The sequence below is a fragment of the Haliotis rubra genome, unplaced genomic scaffold, assembly GCF_003918875.1.
Source record: "Haliotis rubra isolate DU_JTF1 unplaced genomic scaffold, ASM391887v1 Scf1039, whole genome shotgun sequence".
Classification (NCBI taxonomy): domain Eukaryota; kingdom Metazoa; phylum Mollusca; class Gastropoda; order Lepetellida; family Haliotidae; genus Haliotis; species Haliotis rubra.
Genome location: NW_025764936.1, coordinates 96961 through 118968, shown reverse-complemented (window position 1 = coordinate 118968; position 22008 = coordinate 96961). Strand labels below are relative to the sequence as shown.

The 22008-nt window shown below is 40.3% G+C and overlaps 1 protein-coding gene across 1 annotated transcript in view; it reads left to right on the top strand.

The window, feature by feature from the left end:
• Positions 1 to 22008, top strand: part of LOC124273942 (protein sidekick-2-like) — a 33963-nt gene that overhangs the window by 4694 nt on the left and 7261 nt on the right. Inside the window, exons 4-16 of the mRNA XM_046709288.1 lie at positions 1150 to 1425; positions 5553 to 5929; positions 6499 to 6730; positions 7036 to 7166; positions 7310 to 7538; positions 7791 to 7913; positions 8404 to 8577; positions 17085 to 17461; positions 18598 to 18829; positions 18991 to 19121; positions 19820 to 20048; positions 20302 to 20424; positions 21556 to 21729. Of these exons, the coding sequence (XP_046565244.1) occupies positions 1150 to 1425; positions 5553 to 5929; positions 6499 to 6730; positions 7036 to 7166; positions 7310 to 7538; positions 7791 to 7913; positions 8404 to 8577; positions 17085 to 17461; positions 18598 to 18829; positions 18991 to 19121; positions 19820 to 20048; positions 20302 to 20424; positions 21556 to 21729 (2808 nt within the window). The remainder of the gene's footprint in view (positions 1 to 1149; positions 1426 to 5552; positions 5930 to 6498; positions 6731 to 7035; positions 7167 to 7309; positions 7539 to 7790; positions 7914 to 8403; positions 8578 to 17084; positions 17462 to 18597; positions 18830 to 18990; positions 19122 to 19819; positions 20049 to 20301; positions 20425 to 21555; positions 21730 to 22008) is intronic.

Genomic DNA, 22008 nt, shown 5'->3' with positions numbered 1-22008 from the left:
AATGAAGATTCGGGTTAAATATGGGAATATTGCTAAAAGCGGCCAAAAACTAAACCCACTATAAACATCTATACGAATTTTTACCATGCTTTGATCGAGTAGGAGGTGATAAGGAGAGGTGAGGGGTCGAGATTCGTTGAAGCCCCTTCTTATCATATATTCTGGTATTGTAGGAGTAAGAGAAGCAGCCACAATATTGCCCCGTGCCCTTGCTGTGACCGGGGGAGGTTCGGTGTAAGGTGCATCCCCAACCACATCTGTAGCTGGAATATATCTAAACTAACGCACAAAAGAAAGTACACAGTTAGTGCTTTGGAATCATTAAAAAAAAATATAAAAATAAGCAACGTAAATAACATGTGTACAATGACAACTATTTGTTTTGTATTTTCTAAAATAATCCCCAAACACCAGGTGCGTCTTTTTGTGTGTAAGTCAGTTTTGTTAATGTATCATTTTTCAAGTGTATATTGCAATGTGTGAAGCCCATTTCTGGTGTCCCCCGCCGTGATATTGCTGGTATATTGCTACAAGCGGCGTAAAACCGAACTCACTCACTCACTCACTCAAGTGTATATAATACTTTATCTAACGTTTGTACTAATTTGAGGAAGGAACGTAAATTTATCGGTATTACAAACTTTATCTTGCCTGTTTCTATTTCTTCATGTGTGCGTATTCTTATTTATTACTTAAAGCTATATCTATGCATAACCAAAAATATGTGTGAATTTTTAACAAACGTAATTCTGTTCAGATACACAGATAAACCTGATGTCATTTACCAGTTAGACGTTGAGAACCCAATGCGTAATTTTGTTAACAAGACTGCAGCTGACCAGTTGCATAAATCGATGGCGCTCATGCTGTTGATCTCTGGATTGTCTAGTTCTGACTCGATTATGTACAAAGTGCCGCCATATAGCTGGGATATTGATGTTTGCGGCTTTCAACACCACCCAAACCAACATATTATCAATGTGACAAAAATCTTGCTTAACGTAGCAAGTCATACCCGACACAATCTGTTAGGAGCAGGATGCATGCGTTGCACCCAACCGGTTTACATTGTATTAATCTGGTTAATATTGATCATGTGGTGGTTTAGGTTTTCTATCGTCTTGTTACCAAACAGCCCTTAACTTTCAGAACAAACCAGCATAGTAGCTGCACCCTCAGACCTTGTATTAAATCCGGGCGACGTGGCTACATTTGAATGCGGGGCAACAACAGACTTGCGGACGACACTGATGTATAACTGGCTGCGCGACGCAGTCCCCATTGATGAAGCCGACATGCCGGTGGTCGTAAAGGAAGGCAGCCTCACCATCCTGAACGTCAGTAGTGAAGACACAGCTACCTACACCTGTGTGGCACACAATGGGATCGACAATGACACAGCTTCTGCAAAACTGCAAGTCAGAGGTAAGATGATAAAACATATTGGTTTTGTTCAGCTATATCCCATTTCCATTTTCGGATAATGCCTTATGGTTATTAATCCTTATTCCTTGACCAAATTAACACTTGTTCCCTCTGGAAAATCCTTTAAAATGTTCCTTATTCCGTAATCAAAGATACTCTCCTTGGTTTTGAACCCTGGTCTAAACTTTGATTTCCTGGAGTAAAGAAATATTTTTTCCCTGTTGTACTACTTGTTGTGCCCTGGATGTGCCTTATTCAAAAATCAAAGCAGTTACCCTTCCTGTTGAACAAAACCATTTTAAATGTTCATGATTTCATAAAAATATCTTTACTTCCTTACGAGGGGCGTCCCAAAAGTAGTCGGCCCCACTTAGAAAGTAAGACAAATGCAGCTGTTTTTTTATGTTTTATTTTTCTACATATTATCTGTCAACCGCAAGCAAATTGCTTTTGCCATGTTCCAGCCTCACGATCCCCGTTTTGTTTGACTTTTTATCTTGGGACCCCCCACCCCCCACACACACACACACACGCACGCGCGCGCACACACACACACACACACACATACCTGAAAGCAATTTGAAACTACAATCGCTTGTTAGAGTGACTCACCCCGTCATGTTTTGTAGAAACTACCCAACCCCTTTCAGATGACGTAATCATAAGTACATAACGCATTCTAATGTTTTCACTTATTCATACATGATGCCAAGGGTTCAAACTAAACACTGAACGGTCACACAAGTGTCAGCACTCAATATATTGTAAACAGTGCAGCTTGAATATCTGGACACAATGGTTTATGAAAGATTAAAATGGGATGTCCTTTAAAAACAGCCCCGTCTGAATATAAATCAAGCAATCCAAACCCTTGAATGTTGATTATGACGGGAAGTCATCCAATACTATACTGAACACATTTTATATGATATTATCTGAGGGCATACCATTATCCAAGAGATCGTTTTCACTTTCTGCAATTATTAAAGTAATATAATACCCCAATGTGTTGGGATGACTAATATCTCGTTAACCACATTACCCACATACGTGAAATTTTGGATATGGCTTTGCTAATGATTCCTTCAAAATAAAATGGAAGCTTTCCTAACATTGGACATCGAGAATATAGTTAGGCCGAAAGAACGAAGTATGCGGATGAAGCTAGTTGATAATGATACTTGTACTTTTTGTAAAATACCTCAAAAGACATATTGCACGTATTTTTTTACTGTGATTTAGTTAAAAACTTTTGGCAAAATGTAGAACAATTTCTAAATAGCCACCTCCAGTGTAATGTCACATTTACAAAATTCACTTTCATGTTTGGAGTGTGCTCAAACAATAAAATACTAAATCATATTATACTTCTTGCCAAAAGATTCATTGATGTTTCAAGTATAAATCAACAAGCAGTTTCCCTTGAGGGATTTCTTAAGTTATTAAAAGATATATGTACAACTGAAAAATATATAGCTAGGAAATCAATAGCTTAGATCCCTTTATAAGGAAGCGGAAACATTTATATACCTTATTATGTACTAAGCATTGAACTCTACTTATAATATCAGCTGATATTTCCAGACCCCACCCACTACAATCACATTATTCAACCTTATTCCTCCAATTTTATGGGGGCGGTTGGATAGCGTAATGGTGAAAGCGTTGGCTCGTCACGCCGAAGACCCGGGTACGAATCCCCACATGGGCACAATGTGTGAAGCCCATTTCTGGTGTCCCCCCGTGATGTTGCTGGAATATTGCTATAAGCGGCGTAAAACCAAACTCAGTCAGTCAGTCAAATTTTATGACTGACTGACTGAGTTTGGGTTTACGCCGCTTTATCCCCGTCGTGATGTTGCTGGAATATTTCTATAAGCGGCGTAAAACCAAACTCAGTCAGTCAGTCAGTCCAATTTTATGACTGACTGACTGAGTTTGGTTTTACGCCGCTTTTAGCAATATTCCAGCAACATCACGACGGGGGACACCAGAAATGGGCCAATTTTATATGCCCTCTACAGAAACTTTAATGATTTCTTATGTATCTATATATTTGTTATAACCTTACAAAACACCATTGATTTTGTTGTTGTTTTTTGTTGTTGTATATATATGACATAAAAGACCGTATATATATATATATTCTTTTATGTCATATGTATTTCATCTAAGACTTAAAATGGAATATATAAAAAAACACAACAAAAAACAAAATAACAGAAAAACCAAAAGCTGTCCATTACAATGTATGTTCCTCAATCGGTGACCAGAAAAAACATTCTTACTGCCGAACTAGCCTTTCTTTATGTTCCTTAATTTCCCTACACCCATGGAATTCCATTTCCTGATTAATGCTCTTAATGTTCTCTATTCCAGGGTCAGTAGAATCTTTCATCCTGTTTAACTAGTCATTCTTAATGCTGCGTACCTTTACACCCAAGTATTCTCTTATCCTGTTTAACTAGTCATTCTTAATGCTCCGTACCTTTACACCCAAGTATTCTCTTATCCTGTTTAACTACTCATTCTTAACGCTCCGTACCTTTACACCCAAGTATTGTCTTATCCTGTTTAACTAGTTATTCTTAACGCTGCGTACCTCTACACCCATGTATTCTTAACGCTGCGTACCTCTACACCCAAGTATTGTCTTATCCTGTTTAACTAGTCATTCTTAACGCTCCGTACCTTTACACCCAAGTATTCTCTTATCCTGTTTAACTAGTCATTCTTAACGCTCCGTACCTTTACACCCAAGAATTCTCTTATCCTGTTTAACTAGTCATTCTTAACGCTGCGTACCTCTACACCCATGTATTCTTAACGCTGCGTACCTCTACACCCAAGTATTGTCTTATCCTGTTTAACTAGTCATTCTTAACGCTCCGTACCTTTACACCCAAGTATTCTCTTATCCTGTTTAACTAGTTATTCTTAACGCTCCGTACCTTTACACCCAAATATTCTCTTATCCTGTTTAACTAGTCATTCTTAACGCTCCGTACCTTTACACCCAAGTATTCTCTTATCCTGTTTAACTAGTCATTCTTAACGCTCCGTACCTTTACACCCAAGTATTGTCTTATCCTGTTTAACTAGTCATTCTTAACGCTCCGTACCTTTACACCGAAGTATTGTCTTATCCTGTTTAACTAGTCATTCTTAACGCTGCGTACCTCTACACCCATGTATTCTTAACGCTGCGTACCTCTACACCCAAGTATTGTCTTATCCTGTTCAACTAGTAATTCTTAACGCTCCGTACCTTTACACCCAAGTATTGTCTTATCCTGTTTAACTAGTCATTCTTAACGCTGCGTACCTCTACACCCATGTATTCTTAACGCTGCGTACCTTTACACCCAAGTATTCGCTTAACCTGTTTAACTACTCATTCTTAACGCTCCGTACCTTTACACCCAAGTATTCTCTTATCCTGTTTAACTAGTCATTCTTAACGCTCCGTACCTTTACACCCAAGTATTGTCTTATCCTGTTTAACTAGTCATTCTTAACGCTGCGTACCTCTACACCCATGTATTCTTAACGCTGCGTACCTTTACACCCAAGTATTCGCTTAACCTGTTTAACTACTCATTCTTAACGCTCCGTACCTTTACACCCAAGTATTCTCTTATCCTGTTTAACTAGTCATTCTTAACGCTCCGTACCTTTACACCCAAGTATTCTCTTATCCTGTTTAACTACTCATTCTTAACGCTCCGTACCTTTACACCCAAGTATTCTCTTATCCTGTTTAACTAGTCATTCTTAACGCTCCGTACCTTTACACCCAAGTATTGTCTTATCCTGTTTAACTAGTCATTCTTAACGCTGCGTACCTCTACACCCATGTATTCTTAACGCTGCGTACCTCTACACCCAAGTATTGTCTTATCCTGTTCAACTAGTCATTCTTAACGCTCCGTACCTTTACACCCAAGTATTGTCTTATCCTGTTTAACTAGTCATTCTTAACGCTGCGTACCTCTACACCCATGTATTCTTAACGCTGCGTACCTTTACACCCAAGTATTCGCTTATCCTGTTTAACTAGTCATTTTCAATGTTGATTATTCCTAAACCAGAGACAACTAGTTCTTTTTGGTGATTTATCTCTCCAGCTCCTCCATCTGCTCCTGACAACGTGGTCATAACGGCATGCTATGCTAATTATGCCAATGTAGAATGGTCATTTGGCAAGACTCAGGAGAGCTTCTCTCCTCTCCTGGGTTTTATCGTGGAATATAATACGTCATTCACACCCAATGAGTGGATAGTCGGTGCCAGGACCTCTTCTGACAGTCGCTCAACTCAGATACAACTTTCTTCTTGGGTGACATACAGTTTCCGTGTTAAGGCCTTCAACGTGATTGGTGAAGGTGAACCAGGTGATATATCTCCGATTAAGTGTAGGACTCCTCAAAGTCGACCAGACCGGCATCCACGGAATGTCAAGACTGTTGGAGACCAGACCAACGTCTTGGTGGTTGAATGGGAGGTGAGTCAGACAAGTTCATGTCAGTATTGGTAAGTAACATAGAACATACGCCTGTGAACTCTATTTATCAGTTATGGTTGCGATAACTGTAAAGAAGGGATTTACAAATTAATTCATTGGAGTAAAGCATGGTCAATACAAACAACTGACACATATAGTGGTTGTATTAATATTCCATAAAGGCTTGTAGGCTATGCTGTTTAGTCCTGATGATGCATACAGATATATTGGCCACTGAAACACAGAAGGGATCTTGGACATGGACAAAACTTGGAGCTGCGGGTATTTAGTTATTTTAAGGAATTCCGTGTGTCCCCCAGTCCCAAGAATTTTAGCACATTTGAATGAATTGTTGTTGTTTTTCACTTTAGGCATCACCCTCCAAATTGGAGGTACAGTTGAAAATTATATTTTGAGATTTTTAATTTATCGAAAATTATCGTATTTGCATCACGTGAACTGCATAACCATTGGACATTAACACCTTTATAACACCTTTCACAGGTGCATGCTTGTTTACCATCAACACGAAAACTGATGTCATTTCAAAAGATGGGGTATATTCACAGACGATGCCTCAGATTGAACACAATGGACCTCACTTCTTCTATAGCATTGAGGTAAAGGAGAAGGATGGGGACATCTTGATGAACTTTGTGGAGCACGACTACTCTGTAGGCAGAAAGGAAATACACACGGGCACGATCTACAAACCATATATAATACAAGTAAAATCACAGAACTCTATGGGACGTCCATTCCTTAAAGCCCAGGCTATCACTGGGTATTCTGGTGAAGGTGGTAAGTTACTATCAGACATTTTAAGGTTGTCAGTAATTTCTTATCTCACTTGTAATGCCACATAAGACATTACAGTGGCCTCAGGTGAGGTGTTGAAATAGAACAATAAATAATTGAGCCTGTGCCTTCCACGGCCATTTCAAGGAGAATCGTATGATTCTTACTCATGAGTTATTAGACCAGGGTTATAGCTTAAAATGCCTTATAATGGCTTTCAAAACGTTTTATGGCAAGTATGTGCAGGACATTCACTCAACACTGACCAAACGTTTATCGGTTGGAGTTATTTATATTGATGTTTACAGTACCAACTGTTGCTCCTACCAACTTTGAACTCGACAGTGAAATGGACGTGACTGCAACAAGTGCAAGATTTCGCTGGGATCCCGTTAGCACCAGCGCTGAGGTGATACGTGGAGAGTACAGAGGCTACAAGGTATAGAGTGAATGGGTTAATATCGCTGGAACTCACTCTATTTGATGGTATCGTTACAAATTGATGACATTTGGTCTATCTGATCATTTTGTTTCTATTTAAAAGACATTATCCTTTATTTCTGGACATTGTTTGGGTTACAGGTTCGCCACTGGAAGAGGAACCAGAAGGAGACAAGCCTCCGTGAGGTGTTTATCCCGGACAGTACAGAAGCTAACAGTAAACAGAGGTTGAGACGAACAGGAAACAAAGTCTGGGTTGACGTCCACAGTTTGCCACCTTACTCCCATGTTGAGGCTGATGTTGTGGCTGTCAACACCTACTTCAGCTCTGAAGGCAGCAACATCCTCCGCTTCTCAACAGCAGAAGGAGGTAGGCAATGCGGAACGTACCTCGTATGTTTACTATTCTTTGAATAGTTTCCAGTGATGTTTCTAAATGAAAAATGTTTCTGTATCTGAATAATAGAAGAAGCATATCCATGACCAAGGTACCAAAACCTGTTTTGAGGAATTACAATGACCTTTCTGAAAGGATAACATATTTAACAGAGCTTCATAGACCCCAGCGTATTACTGACTCTATATTGATACTGCTATGTATTATCACCGATTTCTATTACAGTGCCCTCTTCAGTAGAGTACGTAAATGTAACTTACCGAGGCTCAGAAGATATCGAGCTGGAGTGGGGACAACCTGGGGAACCAAACGGTATCGTCATTGGCTACCGCGTCGGATACAGGAAGGGTAAGTTAACGGAGTCAATACTTTCTACTTTCAGCCCTCTTCATTTCTTTGCCCCTCTCAGTCAAAACAACCCATTTGTTTTAGGGTGTAAATGTGCATGTGCCTTGTTGGGTCCACCACAAAAATACTAGGTCAAGATCACACAAAAACTCCTGAGTTCTGATATTTGGAGATAAACATTATGTGTTGGCCGATTTCCGGGTGTTATTGAGTATTTGAAGCACGGGAAGTCATTTGGAACCGACTTAACCATAAACGAAAACCTTTGCAGCAACTCGATATTCCCAAGGTTTTAACCTTATCTTATTATTCTTTATTCCACGATTTTAGAACACATGCTATTCATTACTGCATATTGATTGTGTCTGTTGATGGCGTCAACTATTGATGTATGTATTTATGTATGGCGATTAGTTATCTTAGGAATTACGGAATCTTAGAGAGAGTAATTTGTTCGTTTGGAATCATGTATCATAATGTGCTGTTTCAGTTCAAGGTCTTCATTATGGTGATCTGGAGATCAGTGAGATTATTGCAGAGAGGCGCATGTTGCTTGGAGGTCTAACCCCTGACACTTATTACCGTGTGTACGTGTGGGGCTTGACACGGGTCGGGCGTGGCGAGGAGTACTACACTGACATTCGAACGGCTGAAGAAACGCCAGGTATGGTCACCCATCGGCACCCTTCTGTTAAATATCACACATGTATATTGATAGTCATGAAAGAAGGAAATGAAATAAACATTTCTGACTGTATTTCATGATCTGCAAGATCAGAGTGTGAGAAGTGAAGTGAAATGGACATGGTGATTTTGAGAATATTTTGATTTTGTATAAGCAAAACCCGAATCGATGCAGATAAAATCTGAAACAAGATCAGCTAAGCCTATGAAGGTTTGCAGAATTAAGACCAATTTGTACTTCTGAAATCTTTCTTAAGAGACGTGTATTATTGGGAAATTGACATCTGGTGAAGATTCAGCTTTAAAGAACTATCCACAAGACTGTATGAGAAGTGGAGTGAATTTCCAAGTGTAAAAGTTCCTCTTATGTTGAGCATTATTTCTGCAGCTTCAGCATTTTGTGTCTTCGTTTCACAACAAAAGGTACAAATGAACATGCTCGTCACAAGAAGGTTTCAAAAGAGCCTCATATGACTTTTGTTTAAACGTTGCATCACCAGGGTTACAAAACTCAGCTTTCAAAACGTTTAACTGTGTATGCATTGGGAACATTGGCAAAGTGATTCCTGCTGAAATTTGCACCGTTCAAATGAACAATATACTTGCCTTGCGTCTCTATAAAATGAGAGCCATCGTTGTGACAGGATACTCGAATTTTGTTCGCAAAACCCATATATGCGCATACTCATAATATATACAGAGTAAAAAAAGAAACTTCACAAAATGTAATTTGAAAAATATTGAATAATGTTTCTCTGGTGATAAATCTATGTATCCGAAATGGGATCCCTATCTTTCGACTCTAGAAAAACGCTAGCAAAACCCACTCAAATCCATCCATTCCTCTTGCAAATGACGTTAGTGCCAAATCAGGTTTTGCACGTGCAGTCGATCACGTGATCTTCGCATCGAAGTTTTCTTCATATGCACGTGTTTGCATTGGCCTCAAGAATTGAAAAAACACTTTTAAACTACAGTTCTAACGGTACTTGAAGTGCCACGATTGTCAAATGTGCAACGTGAACGTGCCGTTGGCATGTTGCAAGCGGGAAGATCAGTTATTGACGTCGCAAGAGCAATGGGATGCAGCCGTCGTACTGTGTATGACTTGCAAGGTCGCCTACAACAAACTGGCACCACTTCTGATCGCCCAAGGTCGGGTCGTCCACGTGACCTTAATCCAATAGAGCACGTTTGGGATGCACTTGGGAGAAGGCTTCGTGGTCTTAGGAACCAACCTCAGAATTTGCAGGAACTTGGCGCTGCCTTGCAAGAGCAATGGCGCAGAATCCCCAACCACGTGTTCACAAGCATCAGGCAGTCGATGAGGAGACGGTGTTTGGCAGTGGTGAATGCGCGGGGCGGCCATACACGATATTGAACTGAGAAATTTCGCATTTTTATTCTTGTGACTTAACATTCTGTATAGCCATGTTTTGGAACGGCGGTGTAGCCTAATGGAAGTGATTATGGCACTGTCAGTGTATCGAGTACATCCCACAGATCTCAGCAATGAAATAAATAAATAATAATCTTGTTCTTTTATAGTGCCCTGAAGAAAGAATGTTTCTTTTTTGACTCAGTATACTTGGAATCTTGTAATCCACTTTGCTTTTGTGAATCTCAGCACCGTATCCTATTCTTTATTAGAGAAGTTGTTCATGTTTTGATTGTCCTTCAAAATGCACAGATGACTCAAAACATGAGAGGAAGGAATAGCCATCCTTCAATGAAAGTAACTGTACTTACATAATGATTACTGAACAGCATAATGAGTATGAACATTGTATTATAAGCTGTAAATGTGTGCGTCTAGTTTCACTTCCAATTTCTTGATAAATGAAAAGAGAAAATCTCAAAATTAAGACAATGAATTCTATTATCCAAAAGATGTCCCTGAACGCACCCTGTATCTCCACACAAAGTTAATGGTAACAGACTGAGATATGGCGTTCTATTCATGAATACAAGCTCTTTGCCGAGCTACACGACCATGTGGCACAAGACCATGTTATCACATGGTAGAGCTGACGCAAAATAACCACTTTAAAGCAATTGGCTAACCACAATAGCAGTGATGTGTATGCATTAGCAGCAAGACAGCCATGTTGCCGTTTTAAGTAAAATAAACTTAAAGTACGCATGACAAGGTTTACAAGATATTCCATTCTATTCAAAGTTGTTTTAAATGCCCTATGTCGTCTGGTACTGTTAATGAGATATGAGGTAACTGATGCTGAGCGTTCAGATAAAGACCATTAGTCGTGCTACGACTACACCTTGTCGTCACAACCTCATCTCTTTTGTTCAGTTTATAAGTTAATATACACGATTACGACTTACTTGACACATGTCATCGTATCCCAGTTGCGTACATCGATCCCCATGCTGCTGATCACTGGTTTGTCAGGTCCAAACTCGATTATTTACAGACCGCCCCAATTTAGCCTAAATGTTGTTGAGTTCGGCGTAAAACTAAACTCACTCACTTACATTTAGTCCACTCAGATCAGATACATTGAATTTATGAATACAATAAGACACCAAAGTGTATATATTCTCCAGACGTGTTTTCGAAAAGCTCTCACGTCTTCTGAATAATACAAACATTTCTTCCATCATCTGTATAATCTACCAATTCTTCGTAGTGTTACTTTCCTCCAGAAACAATTGAGATACATCATGGACCACATGACCTTGCATTAATTCAAGGCAATGAGGCTGTGTTTACATGTCGAGCAAGAACTGGCCCACTGAAGACTGTGGAGTATAAATGGTTACGCAACGGAGTCCATATTGAGGTGGATGATCCTAATGTAAACATCGAGGAAGGCAGCCTTACCATCCTTAATATCACCAGTATAGACACAGCCAATTACACATGCGTTGCATACAAGGGTATTAACAATGCCAGGCCACTGCAAAACTTCAGGTTAGCGGTAAATCAAAACGAAATGAGTGATTTTCCTTTATAAAACATTTTCTTCAAGATACAGCCAATTTTATTGCATCGAAAACCTCCTTCTGAATGGTCCTCCTTCTTTGACCAAAACATTCATTCCTCCTGTTGAACAAATCCTTCTAAACAGTACTTATTCGTTGGAGGAAATCACATTTGGAAATTCACCGTCACATTTACAAACTGGCACGAAATGACGTCAACAAATGCATACGGAAAGCCAGATCTGATTACTTCAATGCAGAAACCACATCTAATGCTGATAATCCTAAACGCCCTTTCTGCACCCTCAACAAACTCCTCGGGAAGATATCTGACGTAGTTCTACCACAGGGTGACGATGCTGCTCTTGCAAATGATTTCCAAAATTACTTCTCTGAAGAAATCACATAAGTTTGGTAGTCTCTGTGATGATGTCTCTTATAAAGAGTTCCAAGGACAACGCTTAACATCTTTCACACATGTGTCTGAAAATGACATTAGGAAAATCATAACATCATCAAAACCAACATCATGTGAGGCAGATCCACTCTCAACCAAATTCCTACTGAAAGTACTAGACACCATTCTGCCTGTTATCACCAGGATTGTCAACTTTAGTCTCTCATCTGGAACAGTGTCCAAGTGCTTTAAACAGGCAGTGATAAAACCTCTGATAAAGAAGCCATCATTTGAACCCGAAAACCTCAGCAATTACCGACCAGTTTCTAATCTTTCGTTTCTTTCTAAAATCCTTCAAAAAGTTGTCAGAAGTCAGATGCTTGGGCATTTACAGAACTTCAATCTGATTGATAAGTATCAATCTGCCTACAGGACTGCACATAGCACCGAAACAGCTCTCAATGGTGTTCTGGACAACACCAAGATGTCCGTAGATGACGGTAATATTTCCCTGCTTGTCCTTTTAGACCCCTCAGCTGCCTTTGATACTATTGACCATGCAACATTGTTAGCAAGGCTACAGATCGAATATGGACTAAACAGCACAGTCCTGAGATGGTTTTCATCATATCTAGAAGATCGTGTACAGTCTGTTCAAATTAACCGGACACTGTCAGACAGACATGTTCTTGAATGTGGAGTGCCACAAGGCTCAGTTTTAGGACCAATACTGTAAACTATGTACACCAAATCTCTGGGACAACTGATCTCTGATCATTGCATTACGCGGCACCTTTATGCTGATGACTCCAAATTAGTGGACAGCTTTTAAACCAAGTCCAGACTGTCAGCAGAAGGCCAAGGATAACATGGAGTCTTGTCTCAGTGATGTCAAGTCATGGATGACAAAAAACAAACTGGTCTTAAACGATAGTAAAACAGAAGCTATCATTATTGCTCCACGTCAAAGACAGCAGAAGTGTCAGCTTTCTTCCATTTCCATTGGACAATCCTCTATCCAATTCTCTCCCTCTGTAAGAAATCTTGGTGTTTATTTGGACTAAAATATAACTATGAAAAATCATATCAACCGCTTATGCAAAATATGTCACTTCCATCTCCGAAATATTGGTTCCATACGCAACATCTTAACTATGGAAGCAACGGCCACCCTCGTTCAAACTCTAGTTCTATCCCGCTTGGACTACTGTAATAGTTTACTATGTGGTATCTCTGATGAACAATTACAGCGCCTCCAGAAAATACGGAACCAGGCTGCTCGCATCGTCACAAGGACAAAGCTACGCTCTCATATTACCACAGCTCTCAATTCTCTTCACTGGCTCCGGATCCGCGAGAGGATTGAATTTAAACTGCCCTCCCTTGTTTATCAGTCTATTAATAACATTGGCCCAGCATACCTCCAGGACTTGATAACACTGTACAAACCGGAAAGATCTCTCCGCTCCAGTGATCAACTCTTGCTAGTTGTCCCCGTGTACAAACTAAAACCTTTCAGGAAAATTCTTTTTCTCATGCTGCTTCCACTCTCTGGAACTCACTACCATCGGATCTTAAAACCTCTCCATCACTCCCAGTCTTTAAGTCCAAACTCAAAACTCACCTCTTTATGAAATATCTGTGAACGTCAACTTTCCTGTACATAGAACCTGTATATATGTTATGCGCTTTCAGCATGTCCCTGAGTGATGTGGATGAGTCGCTATAACAGTATTCTTATTATGTTTTACAGATTAAAGATGAAAATGCAGCAGAGAGGGTTCAGGTGATCCTGGCACAGTCAGGCTGGTAAGGCTCATCATCAGCTCAGGGCCCTCGCCCCCTCTACACTCAGCCCAGCCAGTGAATGGGACTTCTCCCAGGAAACACTGCCTAGTCGAACCCACCAAGAAGGGTTGTGCTCCCGGTGGAGAACCTGGGTACTCTCCTGATCTGCGCCAAGAGATCAGGAGGTACCAAACCAAGGGCACCGAGAACAATGGGGAGCCTGACAAGGGTGTACTTGGGATGCAAGCGAGACATTTCAAAGGCGAGTTCCGCATATTTATCATGATTTTCCTTAATCTTGCCAATCACATTGGTGTCAAAAGGGACAGAAAAAGGAAACAAAAGGGAAGCCCTCAGTTTCACATTTAAGACCAGCCGACTTCATCCAGGCGAAAGAGTCGGTGGGATTCTATTCCATTCTGCTCAACACACTGCATGTACACACGATGCAATGACTTCTCAGAAAGCTTCTCCACAAAAGACCGACTCTGGGCAGACTGGTTTACTCCTATCACTGTACCGTCCAGCAGTACATCGCCATCAACAAAATCAACCTCAAATTTCAGATTCTGTCCAACAACCTTGGCACGCTTAAAATAGCTGTGGATTTCCTTGCTTTCATCATGAGTCTTCACATGCATCACTAGAGGATCATCCGATAAATAAATATGTGCAAAAGTACACAATAAAATTCTATCATGAAGAGCCTCCACATTAATCAAACCCCGACCTCCAGAATTGATTGACATGTATAAACGGTTAAGAGAGGAACGAGGGTGGTGGGCTCTGTTATCAGGCATGATCCTTCTGGTCAGACGGTCAAGACTCTGGATGTCTTGTTTTGTCCAATCAACTACTCCAAAGGAATAGGAAAGGACTGGCACAGCAAAAGTATTGGTGGCTTTGACCTTGTTTCGAGCTTATTATTATTATTATTATTATGTTTTACAGATTAAAAATTGTATGCAGCAGAGAGGGTTCGGGTGATCCTGGCACAGTCAGGCTGGTAAGGCTCATCATCAGCTCAGGGCCCTTGCCCCCTCTACACGCAGCCCAGACAGCGAATGGGACTTCTCCCAGGAAACGCTGCCTAGTCGAACCCACCAAGAACTTTCCGGAGAATATGAAGGCTCCCCAACACTGCAGCCTTCTGCATTACCCAGAGTGTCAGAAGGGCTGTGCTCCCGGTGAAGAACCCGGGCACTCTCCTGATCTGCGCCAAGAGATCAGGAGGTACCAAACCAAGGGCACCGAGGACAATGGGGAGCCTGACGACAGTGTACTTGGGATGCAAGCGAGACATTTCAAAGGCGAGGTCTGCATATTTATCATGCTTTTCCTTAATCTTGCCAATCACATTGGTGTCAAAAGGGACAGAAAATTCAATGATATAAATAAATTCATTGGCTTTATCAAAAAGGACAAGATCAGGTTTGTTAGCTGGAATTCTTCTGAGGCTGTATATGGGCCTATTCCAGAGAACTTTGAAAGCATCATTTTCCATGACGCCCTGGACATGTTCAGGGTCGTACCATGGATGGACCTCGGAGTCAAAGCCACAGGCATGTCGGAGACGGTAGTAAAAGCAACGAGCCATGCCATCATGTCGTTTAAGATATGCTGTTTGTGCCAAGGAAGGGCATCCACTGACAAGGTGTTGGACAGTCTCTATTATTATTATTATTATTATTATTATTATTATTTACAGATTAAAGATAGTATGCAGCAGAGAGGGTTCGGTTGATCCTTGCACAGTCAGGCTGGTAAGGCTCATCATCAGCCCAGGGCCCTTGCCCCGTCTACACGCAGCCCAGATTCGAGCTTATTATTATTATTATTTTTTACAGATTTAAGATAGTATGCAGCTGAGAGGGTTCGGGTGATCATGGCACAGTCAGGCAGGTAAGGCTCATCATCAGCTCAGGGCCCTTGCCCCCTCTACACGCAGCCCAGACAGCGAATGGGGCTTCTCCCAGGAAACGCTGCCTAGTCGAACCCTACAAGAACTTTCCGGAGAATATGAAGACTCCCCAACACTGCAGCCTTCTGCATTACCCAGAGTGTCAGAAGGGCTGTACTCCAAGTGGAGAACCCGGGCACTCTCCTGATCTGTGCCAAGAGATCAGGAGGTACCAAACCAAGGGCACCGAGGACAATGGGGAGCCTGACGACAGTATACTTGGGATGCAAGCGAGACATTTCAAAGTCGAGGTCTGCATATTTATCATGCTTTTCCTGAATCTTCCCAATCACATTGGTGTCAAAAGGGACAGAAAATTCAATGATATAAATAAATTCATTGGCTTTATCAAAATGGACAAGATCAGGTTTGTTGGCTGGAATTCTTCTGAGGCTGTATATGGGCCTATTCCTGAGAACTTTGAAAGCATCATTTTCCATGAGGCCCTGGACATGTTCAGGGTCGTACCATGGATTGACCTCGGAGTCAAAGCCACAGGCATGTCGGAGACGGTAGTAAAAGCAACGAGCCATGCCATCATGTCGTTTAAGATATGATGTTTGTGCCAAGGAAGGGCATCCACTGACAAAGTGTTGGACAGTCTCCGTGAATTCATTGCAAAGTCGACATTTCATATTGATATTTTCTTTAAGAATGACATTTAGGCGATTGCGAATGAGAAGTGACTGGTCCTGAGCTGCAAAAAGGAAGCCCTCAGTTTCATTTATTATTATTATTATTATTATTATAATTATGGAACAAACTAGTTCGTGCTAGTTTTCCGCATTCTTGAACCACATAAGTCAATCTTATCGTTGAATGAGTCCTTTTACATTTTTCTTATTCTTAGACCAAAATTATCCTTCTTGTTGCTGAGCATGGTCTTTTTAACGCACCTAGGCCCACATGCATTCGTCTTCCTGTTAAACCAGTCCTTTTTTAAGAACCTTCTTCTTGTTTAGCTACTCCTTCTGAAGGTTCCTAATTCCAATAACAAGAATAATTCTTCTGCACTTTACTTAGAAAATGCAATCCTCAATTTCACACTTCTTACATTTGACGTCTTTCAGAAAAGATGCATTGTCTACCCATAGTGTTCAGTCTTAGGAGCCGTGTCAACTTAAACCTGATAGAGTGGTGTACTAGAACTTAAACCTGTTACAGTGGTGTACTCTAGATAAGTATGTTATCTGGTATACCATTTTAATGGAAGCCCCAGTGACTGAGTGAGCTAGATAAGAGACTTTGTATGCTGATGATGTAATGCCTCACTCTTAGTGTGTGGGATCAAAATCCAGGTAGGAATCACCTCCATAATGTCCTAGAATCTTTATGTTACCAATGAAATGTAATTCCAAATATAACACCTGTTACCTTTTACAGTCTCTCTTTTCTCTAGCTCCCCCATCTGCTCCTGACAACGTGGTCATAACGGCATGCTATGCTAATCGTGCCAATGTAGAATGGTCGTTTGATAAGACTCAGGAGAACTTCTCTCCCCTCTTGGGATTTATCGTGGAATACAATACATCATTCACACCCAATGAGTGGGCAGTCGGTGCCAGGACATCTCCTAACAGTCGCTCAGCTCGGATACAACTTTCTCCATGGGGGTCATACAGTTTCCGTGTTAAAGCTTTAAACGAGATTGGTACAGGAGAACCAGGTGATATATCTCCGGCTAAGTGTAGGACTCCTCCAAGTCGACCAGACCGACATCCACGAAATGTCAAGACTGTTGGAGACAAGACCAACTTCTTGGTGGTTGAATGGGAGGTAAGCGAGATAAGTTAAATGCCAGTGCTGAAAGTTCTGCTTGTAATGACATTGAATACATTGAAATGTGACGAGGTTATTTCAATTCAAACGACTGACGTAAACAGTGGTAATATTTTCAAAAAGGCTTGTGGGTTTGTTGTTCAGTGCTAATGATGCTTTGAGAAATATTTGCACCGCTGACATTGGCTACTGTAACACTGACAGGGCATTAGAAGTCATCATTCAGACCAGGACAAAATTCAGCCTAATATTATGACAGAAAAAATTGAGTCAGGTGTAAAATAATTTATTTCAATTGTATTTCAAGAACTACTGCAATATATGTATTTGATCTTAGGAAAGATTGTTCAACCAATATCTCGGTCTAAATGTGTTCGAATTTGAAAATCAGCTTCTTTCTTTAAAGAGAGGTACAGTGGAAAGTCCCAATTTGCTAATCCTTTCATCAATTTACATACTATTTTGTTGAAGTTAAAAACGCTCAAGTTTTGTTCAACCAATACCTTGAACACAATACCTTGAGTTATATTTTGCTATTTTGAATTTATCAAGAATTATCACAAAATACATCTTTTGAGCTCGGCAAAAACAATTAATTTTACACAAATTAATTAATGGTAAATTTTAAAAACCTGTCAACGAAGGACAGTAAAATAACTAGATTATCACAAATTCGAATTTAAAGTTAGTAATTAACTCTAATACAGTTTAACTATAGCTGACAATACAAAATGAAAAGAAGCTATATACTGCTAACAAATGAAGGTAGATCATCATTCAAGGGACCATGGGGACTTGCAGTACAATTGCTTCCTGCATGGGCCCTAGCTGGATTTACATAATCTCTTCAGCTGTCAGATATTTAGATATATCTAGACATACATATTTTTGTTTTGAGGAAAGGTGCAGTGGACAGTTTGATAATATATTGTTGTTCAACTGGAATTGGTATTAGTACACCTTGCTTCATGTTTTGGCTTGTTTAAGATTGTGATCCCAATAATAATTTTGGTCTGTATCTCAGGTAAGTACCCATTGGTCTCAACATCTTTATAATACCTTTCACGGGTACATGCTTCTTTACCATCAACACGAAAACTGATGTTATTGTAAAAGAGGGGATATATTCACAGACGATGCCTCAGATTGAACACAATGCTCCTGACTTCTCCTATAGCATTGAGGTGAAGGAGAAGGATGGGGACATCATGATGAACTTTGTGGAACACGACTACACTGTAAGCAGAAAGGAGATATACACGGGCACGATCTACAAACCATATATAATACAAGTGAAAGCACGGAACTCTGTGGGACGTCCATTCGTTCAAGCCCAGGCTATCATTGGGTATTCTGGTGAAGGTGGTAAGTTACTATCAATCATTTTAAGGTTGTCAATAATTTCAGAACTTTGCATCAATATCTTCGTCAAAACGTTTGCAGAGGTTATGGAAAGGGCTTGTTCGTTTCACTTAGGTTTGAAAATATTCCAATGGGAGTATATTATAAATAATCGATTTTCACAGCACCAACTGTTCTTCCTACCAACTTTGAACTCGCCAGTGAAAGGAACGTGACTGCAACAAGTGCAAGATTTCGCTGGGATCCCGTTAGCACCAGCACTGAGGTGATTCTTGGAGAGTACAGAGGCTACAAGGTATAGAGTGAACGGGTGAGACAGAGATGTGCACCCTCTGCCATGCCAGTTTCAATTATACTCTTACCGTCAAGAACTAAAAAGGCGAAAATCAGAATATAAAGTATATGTATCGTTTTTAGTTTTTTTATTAACACCGGAAATAGAACTGAAATCTTTAATTGATACTTCACCGACCTTTGTTTAAAAATTGGCAATGATTTGCTCACCTCGTTAGATTAGAAACAGACTTCAGTACAAAGCTTGAATTGAATTATCAACTCAATGGTTTGTTGTCACTTTTGTTCCTGCTGTAATTGTTTAGAATATTGATAGTTGTAAATTCTGACCATCTGAACCCGTCCTCAACTTAAACCAAGGCGCTTGCCTTCTCTGGACCTGAATAATCTCTCCAACATTTTAGACAGTGGATATAGTCTTTTGTTGACTTTCTTTCTGTTTGAGGACATTGTTTCTATTTGGGGACTGTGGGGTTAAACGTCTGCTCTTCATGCTGAAGACCCGGTCTCGATTTCCCACATGGGTACTATGTGTGAAGCTCATTTCTGTTGTGTCCCGCCATCATATTGCTGGAACATTGCTAAAACTCGTTCTATTTGATGGTATCGTTACAAAGTGATGACATTGGGTCTATCTGATCATTTTGTTTCTATTTAAAAGACATTATCCTTTATTTCTGGACATTGTTTGGGTTACAGATTCGCCACTGGAAGAGGAACCAGAAGGAGGCAAGCCTCCGTGAGGTGTTTATCCCGGACAGTACAGAAGCTAACAGTGAACAGATGTTGAGACGAACAGGAAACAAAGTCTGGGTTGACGTCCACAATTTGCCACCTTACTCCCATATTGAGGCTGATGTTGTGGTTGTCAACACCTACTTCAATTCTGAAGGCAGCAACATCCTCCACTTCTCAACAGCAGAAGGACGTAAGCAATGTACAACCTACTTCGTATGTTTACTTATTCTTTGAATAGTTACCGAAAATGTTTCTAAATGAATTTCTTTATTTGTTTAAAAGACCCAGAACCAAATCCATAATAGAACTACCGAAACCTGTTTGAGGTATTACAAAAACGTTTCTGAACAGCTTCTTTAGCTATTTAGAATATTGTCAGAGACCCATGCATATTACATACATGTATTCACACTGGTATGTTTAATCGCTGATTTCTATTTCAGTGCCCTCTTCAGTAGAGGACGTCAATATAACTTACCGAGGCTCAGAAGACATCGAGCTGGAGTGGGGACAACCCGGGGAACCAAACGGTATCATCATTGGCTACCAGGTCGGCTATAGGAAGGGTACGTTAAAGGAGTCAATATCTCCTACTTTCAGTTCTCTTTGTTTCTTTACCCCTCTCAGTCAAAACCATTTTGCTTCAGGATATACATGTGCAGGACCCTTGCAGGGGTCGACACTAAAGATACTTTGTCAAGGTCACACAAAAGCGCCGGAACTCTGATCAATTGATTAGCAGATACTCTCGGGTATAAAGAAATGTTTGATTATCGATTTTTCTCAGTTCTTTGACCAACTTTGAAAATACTCTTTACTGGCAAGGGGGCTTCATGAACATCTCTGTTCCAGGGAGCGTTTGCCAAATGCAGACACTTATCAGTGATAGTGATTGTAATGTACATGCAGCAGCTGCTATTCCTCTTGCATTTGAGTGGAATTCAGTGTTCACTGTATGCATTTTAGATGTAAAAATACATTATCTGCATACCATGTATCTTCAGGTGTTATGACGTTTGCCTATGGGTCCTTTAAGGTTGCATTAAACATTTCCACACTAGTATTTTCACCTCATATATTGTGTAGCCTTTAAACTGCTGGGTAGTTTGTAGTTTGAAGCCTCTTTTACTCATCATTCGGGGGCGGTAGGGTAGCCTAGTGTTAAAGCGATCTCTCATCAAGCCAAAGCCCCCGGGTTCGATTCCCCTCATGGGTACAATATATGAAGCCCATTTTTCTGGTTTCCCCACTGCGGTATTGATGGAATACTGCTAAAACTGGGGTAGAACCCAACTCACTTTCTCACTCACTTATCATACGTGGTGCAGATGCCATTTGTTTATCATCCCTTTGGTTGTCAGCGTTCACCCCATGCTATATAGGTATGTTAATGTATCTTTCTTCTTACATGAGAAATATCTTTCTTATTTACATACTTAATTACTTCACCATAAATAAAACACCTTAGCATCCTCGACATTTGCTTTTCCCCAAGTTTTTAACCTTAACTTGCTATTCTTTGTTCCACGGTTATAGAACACATGCTATTCATTACTTATGTCATCATATCGACAGTGTTTGATAATGGCGTCAAATATGGATGCATGTATTTATGTATGGCTATTATATGCAATTTTAGAGGCAGTATTTTTTTATATTTTTTTTTTTGAATCATAAATCATAATGTGTTGTTTCAGTTGAAGGTCTTGAGTTTGGTGATCTGGAGATCAGTAGGTTTGTGGCAAAGAGGCGCATGACACTTAGAGGTCTGACCCCCGACACTGCGTACCGTGTGTACGTGTGGGGCATGACACGTATTGGGCGGGGTGAGGAGTTCTTCATTGACATTCGCACGGCTGAAGAAACGCCAGGTAGGGCTCAACCACCAGCATCCTTTTGTGAAACCTCATATATGTAAGTCAAAAGTAATTAAAGTTGAAAATGAAGTAAATATTTTTGACAGTGTTTCACGAACTACCCTAAGATTTACGAGTTGACCAGTAACATCAGAGAGTGGGTTGTGAGTAAATGAAATGGACATACAGATGTTGCAAAACCTCTCAACTGCATTACAACGTGTCAGTTTCATGTATAAGCAAAACCCGAATCGATGCAGATATAATCTGAAACAAGATCAGCTAAGCCTATGA